This window comes from Leiobunum rupestre, chromosome 10 (assembly GCF_980474605.1).
Source record: "Leiobunum rupestre chromosome 10, qqLeiRupe1.1.hap1, whole genome shotgun sequence".
Classification (NCBI taxonomy): domain Eukaryota; kingdom Metazoa; phylum Arthropoda; class Arachnida; order Opiliones; family Sclerosomatidae; genus Leiobunum; species Leiobunum rupestre.
The window spans coordinates 41,171,492-41,184,239 of NC_143393.1; the positions used below are offsets into that span (position 1 = coordinate 41,171,492).

The 12,748-nt window shown below is 35.7% G+C and overlaps 1 protein-coding gene across 5 annotated transcripts in view; it reads right to left on the bottom strand.

Moving 5' to 3' along the window:
• Positions 1-12,748, bottom strand: part of mmd (disintegrin and metalloproteinase domain-containing protein mind-meld) — an 84,153-nt gene that overhangs the window by 17,533 nt on the left and 53,872 nt on the right. For all 5 annotated transcript variants that reach the window (XM_090161339.1, XM_090161337.1, XM_090161336.1 and 2 more), the window contains 10 exons: positions 12,324-12,387; positions 9,141-9,263; positions 7,229-7,288; positions 5,919-5,990; positions 5,226-5,392; positions 3,125-3,312; positions 2,995-3,046; positions 2,469-2,577; positions 338-409; positions 179-274 (listed from right to left, as the gene is read on the bottom strand). In XM_090161339.1, the coding sequence (XP_090017465.1) occupies positions 179-274; positions 338-409; positions 2,469-2,577; positions 2,995-3,046; positions 3,125-3,312; positions 5,226-5,392; positions 5,919-5,990; positions 7,229-7,288; positions 9,141-9,263; positions 12,324-12,387 (1,003 nt within the window). The remainder of the gene's footprint in view (positions 1-178; positions 275-337; positions 410-2,468; positions 2,578-2,994; positions 3,047-3,124; positions 3,313-5,225; positions 5,393-5,918; positions 5,991-7,228; positions 7,289-9,140; positions 9,264-12,323; positions 12,388-12,748) is intronic.

The window sequence follows — 12,748 nt, forward strand, 5'->3', positions numbered from 1 at the left end:
ATTACTTACCAAAATACTACAATTTACCATTACTTTACCAAAATACCACAATTAACCAAAATACTATTATTTCTATTTACCAAAAAGATTGTTAGTTACCATTTTTACCAAAAACCAAATACCGCAGTGGAATAACCAATATTAGTAATATTGTGAATATGAGTTGTGTATGAATTACCTTGCAATTATGGCAACATGGTCCCGCTGAACACTCGGACTCTACTCTTAATTTACAAGTAATAGGATCACAGCAAGGATCAGTTTTCAAGCATTCCTAAAAATGGCACACAAAATCAAAGACATTCGAGAAGAAATGGGCAAAAGTTTCTGGACATACATCAATAGTTCCGCAGTCACATTCTTCACCTTCTTCCACTACGCCATTACCACATGTTCGAAAGTCTTCGAGCTACGAGGACAGAAAATATTCTCAATCAACACTACGCTATTGCTTAGGACGGGTAACTCCGAACACTTTCTTTTAAAAACCATATTATTATATTGAATTAATCAAATTAAACAATACCTCATTTGATATCGAAGAATTTGATAAAAAATATATCAATGTAGTCAAATTCGACGAATTATGATAAAAAAGTTAATAGACCCATGTTGAAAGTTGGGGGGCCGAAAATTAACATTTTTACCTGGCAACTCAGCATTTGGACGGAACATCCGTTTCCTTACTTCCGCCTGTATATTTCAATGGTGGTCACGTGGTTCGAAACGTCACATACAGGATGTTCCGTCCAGAGGTCTCAGTTAAGCCTCGTCTGCGGCCCCTCTTTTGTTATGGGTCTATTTTCCAACTCCGAACACCCGGGTATATGAATACTTAACGCTTAATTTTAATTATTGTAATTAATAATTAAAACAAACCCACATAAAATTGTTCGCCAACCACTTTTAAAAATAGTGTGTTTAAGCCTAATTTTCACGAGTTTTAAAGTAAAAACGTCACGATGGATAGCTTTTAGCGTTTTCCATTTGACTGCTCTCGAGGACTCTAGATCGCTCTTCTCAACATTTTATGTTCCATTTGCGTGCTCGGATCTTCTCAAGTTTCGCGTGTTCCATTTTGCGCTCTCGGTTGCTCCGAGATCGCCCAAAACCGATCTGCCGATTTCGACAGATCAACGGATCGAGATCGAGATCGGAGCAAATTTTCGCGTATTCCATTTTGCGCTCTCGGTTGCTCCGAGATCGCCCAAAACCGATCTGCCGATTTCGACAGATCAACGGATCGAGATCGAGATCGGAGCAAATTTTCGCGTGTTCCATTTTGCGCTCTCGGTTGCTCCGAGATCGCCCAAAACCGATCTGCCGATTTCGACAGATCAACGGATCGAGATCGAGATCGGAGCAAATTTTCGCGTGTTCCTTTTAGATTTTTTGGCAAAATGGTAGACCAAGACGCGAAAATTTAAATTACTAGCAGACGAAAAACAACAAAGCGCGGGAATATGTTCATGGAATTTTTCATTTGCGGTTTTACTCTAGTCGCTTGGGGCGAGATCTATGACGTCAGAGACAGATTCAGAGTGAATCTTGAGTAATCAAATGGAAAACGCTATTAGACGCAAAAAAAAAACTGTCCCAGACCTAACGGAGATTTTTTAATCATTTTACTTTTAAAGTCGCATTTCGATATTTAAGTAATTAAAAAATAGTCCTAAGTATACAAGTTAAAAACCTAGGTAACTAACATACTCTTTTTTAGATGTTCGGGATTTTCTAGTGGCTTACGGTGTTACCTTATTTGGTCTGACAATACCTTTTGGGGAAATTGAGTGTATTCAAAATTTCATAGACGTTGGGATCATATGTTTTAAGAATGCTTTTTCATATCACCCTTTTAATTTTTCTATTGGCTTAAAGATAATTTCAGTTATTCAAAGTATTTGTGAAATATGTTCGGAGTTCCCGTATCCAATCTAAGTTCTATTGTGATTTTAGAACTGCTCGGAAATATTTATTTTACCATTAAACAGAGTAACCACGAAATTACATTGATATCTTATTTTCGGTTAGGGAATGGATTTAAAAAGTATTTTTTAAAATCGGGAATTTGTGAGAATGGAATTTCCATCCGGTTGCGATACTTTGAATGGGGAATGTGCGGAATGGAATTTCAATCCGGTTGCAATACGGTTAATCGGGAATAGACTGGAATGGAATTTCAATTCGTGCAATGGGGAATGATAAGACTATGGCTAATGGTATGGGAATGGTTGGAAAACCAATATTTGAACGGAAATGGAATACTTTTCAAACGGGAATGGGCGGGAGTGGAATATTTTTCAAACGGGAATGGGCGGGAATGGAATATTTTTCAAACGGGAATGGGCGGGAATGGAATATTTTTCAAACGGGAATGGGCGGGAATGGAATATTTTTCAACGGGGATGGTAACGCTTCTGCTTCCAAAAGCAGCTCTATTTTAGACGAGTGAAAACATAAGAACTTACTTGGTTAGGCTTATTGAAGAGGCAAATACCGTGACCCACTCTGAGGGCATCGATGAATATTTGAAGACTGCACGATGAGAAGTGATAGGGTTGTATCTTATTTTGACCTCTAAGAACGAATAACCATAAGTGAATAACGAACCTCAGTTAGACACTGATATATAGACCGATACACATTTGTCACGGTAATGGGTATTTTCGAGGGAGTAACGCCATTAGAGGTTGATTTTTTAAAACCCGAAACCTTACCAGATGGCGCTAATAGTCTGAAACGAAGAAATTTTAAATTATCTAAAAAACGTCTTCCCATTTTAACTTTTGTTAATAGTTTAAAATAAGGTCAGAAGTAGTTTGACTAATAAATCAGTAGTTTTTCCCTTCCTACCATAATGTTTAAAGTGGCGCCACCTAGTATAAATAAAAGTGTTAAAATCGAACCTCTAAGAGCTTCGCCCTAAATGTTAGTTTCCCTTTAAGCAACTAGCGAATCGGTCTATAGGGCGGAACCAATGTAAGGGTAACGTACAAAATAGTCTGAGCCATGATACACCCCCACCAATCTTGACATTCGCAATCCGCTGCAATGATATTAAGAAAAACGGTTTAGTCGCGATGGTCTTGGCCGCGGACAAGTACATTGCGAGCGAGATACGTACTACTACCAGTATTGGCTTCGAAATTATCGTGACCCATGCCCATATTATGCCCGAGCATGTGGGCCATGGTCACCGCCACCAAGTGAGGCTCGTAGATGTTGGTATCCTCACTAACCCCTACAGCTTTTGCCGTGCAGATGCTGTCTGGAACTGCCATTCCCACTTCGCTGCCCCGAAATTGACGCCCTCTGTACGGAAAAACGGAGTATTAACGTAAGTAACGTAATACGTATAAGTACGAGACTGAGCGACTTTGGTTAATGATAGTCTGACGCGTAATCGACCATTTCGGAAGAGAAAATGTGCCACTGTCTTCGTATAAAACGTTATTGTCAGGCTAGTGTCATGGCGTTAAATACGAGCGAACACGCGTTTAGTTCTCAAATTCGATAATAACAAAGATAACCCTAGATTCGAAATAACTGCCTCGCCAGTGTTCCTAAAAAACCACCTTTTTAAAGAAAATTTCTAGCCAGTGGTTAATAATGGCCAATAATGGCTAGAACGGCATTTAAAATGTTAAAAATGACTAATTTGATAGTATTACTTAAAGGCCTAGGTTTTCTTCTGCCTGTCCCCCCTTTAAATTAGGTCAACATGTTCAGCGGTTGGCCTACCACCAGGTTATTTGTGCTTCACTAAGTTAATTTAAAGGGGAACAAGCAGAAAAAAACCTAGGCCTTTAAATGTTTATTGGTTATATATGTGGTAAGAATATTACAAAAACAGTTAAAACACTTAAAAAAAGTGGGTCTGGTGGAGACTGGGTATTTAACTTTTTGTTACGTTTATTCTAAATCACTGCCGGTACTGTCTTCCAAACAATGATCCTTCGCATTCATTTTATCGCCAAAGTAGCCTAAATTCTGGCAACTTTAGGCGGAATGTTCGTCAAAATAGCCCAATTTGGCTATTTTACATTAATGCAATGATAAATTTTTTTTTTTTTTTTTTCAGTAAGAAATATATTAGCCATTGTTAGCCACTATTGGCCAAAAAATGGACTAGTGTCCAGGCCGTTAAAAACCATTATTTACCACCATTATTGGCCGCTGGCTTTTTTCACCTCGGAACACTGTGCCTCGCGCGTAGTCAATTGCTTTTACCCACTTCCTGCCTGAACTCCGAAAACATTAGCAGAAGTATTCCTTGGTTTAAAAAGAAACTTCTAATTGTATTAGTTCCTGCGCAATAAAACAAATAAATTATAATTATTAGCTGCTAAGTTACCATGGTGGCCAATTATAGATAAGACAGCGCGTCATCAAAGTTGGCCGTGATAGGATTATGGCCACGACCGATAGAGGCCGATTTTTTGGAGGTCACGTGCTGGAAGTGGGTAAACGCTTAGTAACAAAAACGTGAATCAGAAAGCTCTCAGAATTAGAATCTACGGTACGGAGTATTATCTGATAATATATTCAAGCGAGAATGTACAACTAGGTGGTTTCTTTTCGCTTGTTCCGGAATTTCGGAGTAGGGTAAGAAGAGTAAGGCTATGACGTCATTTTACTCCGATTCTGTGGTGGCGAATAGTTTGAGTTGGTGTAAAAACGTTTTTCCAAAATGGCTGCCTGTGGCCTTTTTAGTTGATAAATTCTGGCTAGCAGACGACAAAATCCGATTTACTCTCTTTACACCTCCTTTTGAGAAGGAGTAAATAGATTATCCCTAACACTCCGGAACAAGCGAATAGTTTATGGGCCGGAGTAATTCTCATCCCCGGAACAGGCGACTAAAACGTTTTAGGGTAAAAAGAGTACACTTTTAGTCCGAGAACAGGCGAAAAGAAACCACATATTGTAACTATTTTCCGGTTCAACAATTTATTATTTTTAGCCAAACTAAGCCTTACTTTTTGTTAAAATGAACGTTATTTTTAACCAAAAGGCTGGAGGCATAATATTTTGGGGATTTAATTTTTCCAAAGACTATTAACAACTCATTTCTAATAATAATAAAAATCCATGAGAACCTTTCTTTATAAAATTTATATGGTCATTGACGAGAAAGACTTTCATTAAGAAAAATTGTCCCGGGGATCTCATACTTATGAGATCAAGGCTGTCAGTGACGAAATGAAGAGTGTTGAAAGACTTACGTTAATAAGTGGGTAGCGTCTTTGGAAACTTTGTACAATTTACGCGAGGCGTATTCCAAGAAATTTAGAACTGTTTGTCGGACATCGTTGTTGACTTCCATTTGGTCCCCGTGAGCCCACGTCTCCACGTACACGACCGACACCCGCGTGTTGACTGTACGGAAGTACTGAACACCCAACCAAAAAGAAACGGACATTGTTAACCCGTCCTCGATAAAAAAAAGGACTTCAATGTATCTTGATCAGGGTTCGTACAAAATTTCCGGAATTAAATTCCCTGACATTTCCCGGTTTTCCCTGACCAAATTGCCAAATTTTCACTGACCATTTTAATTCCTTAACTTTTCCCTGACCCTTTGGAAACATTTTCAAATTCCCTGACTTTTCCTTGACCTTTTTGAAACCTTTTAAAATTTCCTGTCTTTTCACTGACATTTTGGAAACCTATTAAAATTCCCTGACCTTTCACTAAGTTTTTGGAAACTTATTAAAATTCCCGGACCTTTTGGTAACATTTTCAAATTCCCAAACTTTTCCCTGACCTTTTGGAAACATTTTCAATTTTCCAAACTTTTCAATTACCTTTCGAAAACATTTTCAAATTCCCTGACTTTTTCAGGTTTTCCAGGTCGTGTACGAACCCTGTTGATGATCTCCTGGTAAAAGATACATTTTGAAAAGGGAATTACTTACCATATCAACGCAGTTAACAATCTGGATGGCATCATTTACAACTTCGGTTCGACTCGCATTGCGATTGTCGAACTGCGTGAGTTCAAAAGAATGTAATTAGTACACTATTCTATACTAGCAACTTATAGCTATAGCAAAAGTAACGCAACAGCCGAAACAGATTAGAAACTATTAGCGGTGTTTTCCGTTACCTTTGCCAGAAGTAAATGATCTATCTAGTACAGAGAAGTATCCATTTCCTTAAACTGTTCAATTTTAGGAGTTTGGAATAAATTAGCTTTCGGGTGCGCCGTCTAGGTTAACTATATAATATAATTAATTTTATAATATAATATAACGTAATGTAATATAGTTTAATACAGGGTGTCCACTAAAAAACGAAAAATGATAAATAACTGAAAAACGTTTTTTTTTAAATTTCCAATTTCTATGGAACATTCCTCGTGCAGGTGGAAATTTATTAGTGTAAAACTGAATGACCTTGAACCATGTCATCATGGTCATTCAAAAACTATCTCGAGAACCATGGGATTTACGGATTTGGTTCCAATTAGAAAGTTGTTGCTCGCCATATTATTAGTTCAAACAACTTTGATTTAACCAAATTTGTCCAATCAGAAGCCGAAAAATTGAAGTTTTGTGTGAAAGAATAATTAATGCCTTACGTGACATTTCAATTGTAATGTAATGCAATGTAATATCATATAATTTAATATCATATAATATAATATAATATAATATATTATAATATATAATATAATATAATATAATATAATATATTATAATATATAATATAATATATTATAATATATAAAATATAATATAATATATAATTATGAAAATATTAATGGTTTTAAATTATAAAATTAAATAAATTTTGTTAAATTATTTTGACAATTAACGTCGATTTCTTATTTCTATACGAGCTTCTATTTATTTGCATAAGAGGGCGCTGTATACAAATTAACATAAAATAAGCCCCTTTTCCGTATTTTTCCGAAAAAATAAAAAAAAGGTTTTCAGTTCATGATTAGCCTAAAATAGTTCTCAAATTTAAATTACTAATTTTTTCGAATCCAAAAGTCAAACTAAACCTCTAGACTAGTCTAGAATAAAAACCCTTAAAAAGTGATTTGTGTTTAAATTTTTAAGTTTTCCGATTTGTGGAAAATGTTCCTGCATTTAATTTTTCCGCAAAATGAACAACTCTGAACGTTACTTATAAAACAAGTTTAAATGTTTATGGCTTAGATGGACACTTTTCTAGTAGGAGATGGACGATGTACTTGAAAATAGAGAACAAATCATACCATTGCTTGGTCTAGAATTAGAGCGAGCTCCACATACTTATCCACCTCCCTCACATCACGCTGAAACAACATTCGCAATTTGAAAACACTTATTTCAGTTGGAACATAAGCTTATCATAAGGTCCCCATAAGCGAAGGTCTGGGCCAAATTTTTGACGATCACATAGCCGTTATTAAGAGGTAGGTATTCAAAATCTGCGCCTCCTAGTGGTTATGTTCTCAACTAGGCATTTCCCCAAATGAATTTTACGCGTTGCATGATGAATGCGCAGAAGGCGTGCGCGAACGTTTTTAAAAAATAGATATAGAAAACGTATATAAAGTTCTAGATAAAATATTTCAAAGGGAGTGAATACGGAGGTGACAGCTTGCAGAAACGCGTAATTTCTGCGGGCTATCCTTATAAGGCGCTATCTATCGGTAAGAAAGCTCGTGCTATCGTCGCGAGAGCCATTGCCTCCTGCTTAAAAATTATACTAACAAGGAGACATCCCGAAGTGTAACCCACCGATTTTGTTCAAACTCGGGGGATTGGTAGACCTTCGTGTAACTTGAAAAATCCTAAAGGGAATTTATTCAATGGGCAACCGTTTGGCCATGGCAACGAAAAATGTTTTTGACAACAACAAATGGAAATTTTCCCATTGAAAATAACATGGCATTCTGACCGATTCCTAGGACCCCCCCCATGCTATTTTCAACGGGAAAATTTAATATTTTGTGTTGTCAAAAACATTTTTCGTTGCCATGGCAAAACCGTTGCCCATTAAATAAATTCCCTTTAGGATTTTTCAAGTTACATGAAGGTCTACCAATCCCCCGAGTTTGAACCCAATCGGTGGGTTACACTTCGCGATGTCTCCTTGTAAGATGGTGTCTAAAGACTACGGCCTGCGGAAAGGTCAAGCACTTAGTACTAAAATGCTAAGAGAGCTCGCGCTCTTGGTCACGTGCCTTCCTCGGTGTCTGCTAGGTGTCAATTCCGTATTTTATGTTAGGCTTAGACGCCCCGAAATTTATCTAGACCTTTATATACATTTCTTATATCTATGGTTAGAACCACGAGGGATAAATCTCCGCCACCAGCTCTTAGCACCGTAGCCAAGGCTTATTCACAATTTTATCAATTTCAAACTTAAAATTAACACTTATCGTTGCAAAATGATTCATCAGAACCTAAAACTGGCTTTTAGAAATAAGAAAACTTGTTTCTGAAGGTATTTATTTTTCAAATTTAAGATTTAGACGCGTTTTGTGTGGCTATTATCAACCCGAGCGCGGCTACTCTACCAAGTAAGAAAATATTTTAAATTTCGAAATTTTGAAAACGAAGATGTCGCTACTACTCTATCGTCGTACGTTCATTTTCTTATCTCCAGGACAATGCGTCGCCGTTAAAACAAAACCACGTATCTTTTCGGTGGCCTTTTTGAGAAAAATGGATTTTTAATTATACAGGGATTTGGGAAATCGCGTGTTAGGTTTTTACACGCGACTTAATTTTATAATTAAATAATTTCGTTTCAATATTGAATTAATGAGGATTTTAATTTAAAAATATTTTGCTAAAGGGGAATTTTTAGAGATACGTGGTTTCGCGTCATGAAGTGAAATAGGAGCTGAAAATAAGCGAGATACGTGTTTTTGCACGAAATATGTTGTGAATATCAAAGATACGTTTAAATGTTTTCTCGATTTAAAAAATAAATCCAATTGCAACCTATTAATGTTTTTAATGTTATATACGTAAATTGGGGTGTAGTATCTAAATATGTCAATTTTTACAAAACCACGTATCTCAAGTTACGTGGTTTTGTTTTAACGGCGACGCATGATGGTAACATGGGCCCCTATGGTAGACCTTTGCTTATGGGGACCTTATGATAGGCTTGGAACGAGAGAGACACGTTACCTTAACTCTCGTCGGTCGTATCCTAAACTGTTTAAAACCCCATTCGTGCATCCCCGTGTTGCCACAAGAATGCTTGTCCTTCTTCTCCGAGAAATAACGATAGATGACATGAGGGTGCCTCTTCTGCGAAGCGAATTAACGAATACACGGTTAACAGCACGTTTCATGAGCGCTATAATCAGGCATAGCGAAATACACAACGAAGATTCTGTACAGAAGGATAAGTAACGGAATCGAAGCCAGAACCGGCTAAGTGGAACCGGAACCGGACCGATCAAGACCAATTGGAACCGGAACCGATCAAGACAAACTGAACCGATCAAGACAAATTGGAACCGGAACCGAACCGATCAAGACAGATTGGAACCGAACCGATCAAGACAGATTGGAACCGAACCGATCAAGACAAATTGAAACCGAACCGATCAAGACAGATTGGAACCGAACCGATCAAGACAAATTGAAACCGAACCGATCAAGACACATTGGAACCGGAACCAAACCGGAAAGTAGTAAGTACCAAACTGAACCGAACAGAGAACCGAATTCAAAATTGGAGACAAAATTTTAAACTACATCAAACTAAAAGTTAAACTAATTCGTGCAGCTATTTTTGCTTATTTCTCCATTTCCACATATTTGTAAGTAACGTCGAACACGCGACGAAATGAAAACTAGTAGATTAGACAAAATGAAATTGAGTAATTTCTATATTAAACTGTTTTTAAATCTGATTAAGTATGGAACGAGGGGCATATCACTTTGTTACCGGGTGTCCTAATAATCATGATTAATTTTTTTAATGAATAAAGCATAATTAATTGAATCTTTGTACAGCCAAAGCTACAGATTTAATTTGAATCTAATTTAATCATACAAGGGTGTCCAAATAATCATTGTAGTGAGCTTCCCCTCGGTATGGAACACAATAACGCGTGTGATAGAAATACTTTCGAAAAGTATTCGGTTCTCCTTCGGTTTGGTTCCGGTTCCTTTGGTTCCAACAGGCAATCCTAACTTCAATCGCGTCAGTTTTAGAGATACCGAGCTGATTTGATTTATTTTAAGGGGGTGGAGCTTTCTGTAAGACAGGGTTCGTACGAAATCCCTAATTCATCCAGGTTATCCCTGAACGTTTTGGAAATTTTCATAGGTAAAATACAAAGTGAATTTTTTAAAATATAACAAACCTAAATATATTTTATAACAGCATACTGAGAGCGTCTTTCTCCTCTCTCGGGAAAAGGTGCCAGACATGATCGCCAAAGAGAAGATACCCAATTTTTCTTTACAATGCAAAGTTTGTTGACTAATAAAATCCCTGACTTTTTACTATATTATTTAAATCCCTGACTCTTTACTATATTATTTAAATCCCTGACTCTTTACTATATTATTTAAATCCCTGCCTTTATACGAGATTATTTAAATCCCTGACTTTATACGATATTATTTAAATCCCTGACTTTATACGATATTATTTAAATCTCTGACTTTGTATTATATTATTTAAATCCCTGACTTTATACGATATTAATTAAATCCCTGACTTTATACGATATTAATTAAATCCCTGACTTTTTTACGATATTATATAAATCCCTGACTTTAAACGATATTCATTAAATCCCTGACTTTATACGATATTAATTAAATCCCTGCCTTTATACGAGATTATTTAAATCCCTGACTTTATACGATATTATTTAAAACCCTGACTTTGTATTATATTATTTAAATCCCTGCCTTTATACGAGATTATTTAAATCCCTGACTTTATACGATATTAATTAAATCCCTGACTCTTTACTATATTATTTAAATCCCTGACTTTATACGATATTATTTAAATCCTTGACTTTGTATTATATTATTTAAATCCCTGTCTTTATACGAGATTATTTAAATCCCTGACTTTATACGATATTATTTAAATCCCTGACTTTATACGATATTATTTAAATCCTTGACTTTGTATTATATTATTTAAATCCCTGACTTTATACGATATTATTTAAATCCCTGACTTTATACGATATTATTTAAATCTCTGACTTTGTATTATATTATTTAAATCCCTGCCTTTATACGATATTAATTAAATCCCTGCCTTTATACGATATTAATTAAATCCCTGACTTTGTATTATATTATTTAAATCCCTGCCTTTATACGATATTAATTAAATCCCTGACTTTAAACGATATTATTTAAATCCCCGACTTTATACGATATTAATTAAATCCCTGACTTTATACGATATTATTTAAATCCTTGACTTTGTATTATATTATTTAAATCCCTGCCTTTATACGAGATTATTTAAATCCCTGACTTTATACGATATTATTTAAATCCCTGACTTTATACGATATTATTTAAATCTCTGACTTTGTATTATATTATTTAAATCCCTGCCTTTATACGATATTAATTAAATCCCTGACTTTGTATTATATTATTTAAATCCCTGCCTTTATACGATATTAATTAAATCCCTGACTTTAAACGATATTATTTAAATCCCTGACTTTATACGATATTAATTAAATCCCTGACTTTATACGATATTATTTAAATCCCTGACTTTGTATTATATTATTTAAATCCCTGCCTTTATACGATATTATTTAAATCCCTGACTTTATACGATATTAATTAAATCCCTGACTTTGTATTATATTATTTAAATCCCTGCCTTTATACGAGATTATTTAAATCCCTGACTTTATACGATATTAATTAAATCCCTGACTTTTTTACGATATTATATAAATCCCTGACTTTATACGATATTAATTAAATCCCTGACTTTATACGATATTATTTAAATCCCTGACTTTATACGAGATTATTTAAATCCCTGACTTTATACGATATTATTTAAATCCCTGACTTTGTATTATATTATTTAAATCCCTGACTTTATACGAGATTATTTAAATCCCTGACTTTAAACGATATCATTTAAATCCCTGCCTTTAATGTCGGGTTAACACGAGTGACTTGTGAGCTACAAATAGATTTTGAAAAAATGCACATCACCGCTGAAGGACCAATTACAATCAGGCAAAGGGATTTGGCCTTGACGCCTCCATTTTTTCCTCGCGTATCTTATCCATCTATACAGGATCCTTCAGTATACTTTGCTGGTTAGGAAGAAGTGAAAAGAGTGATACGAACCGAGAGGTCTCCTCCATAAAATGGATGGATGACGAATGTTTCATTTCTTACATGAATAATCCCACTATAAAAAATAGTACACTAGATTAGAAGATGCTAGTAACAATAAGGATAAAATATTTTGTCGTGGGTAGTTCAAAAAATTCTATGGTCCAAAATAATTGATTAACAAAGTGGTATTTTTTTTTTTAAGATTTATCAATTTAAGATTGACAAATGCCGGGAGTAGTGGCTCACTCCTGTAATCCCAGGCGTCCGGGAGGCAGATTTTGTGGACGGCCGTTGTCCACTTCTGCCACGAGTGCCCCATCCCTATCCCCAAGTATCCCCCCGTTGGCGTGGCCGTAACACATATCTCGCACCTGATTAATCAAATGGACGAGCGGATTGAATTGTCCCACCCGTTACAATCGCTCATAACGAGC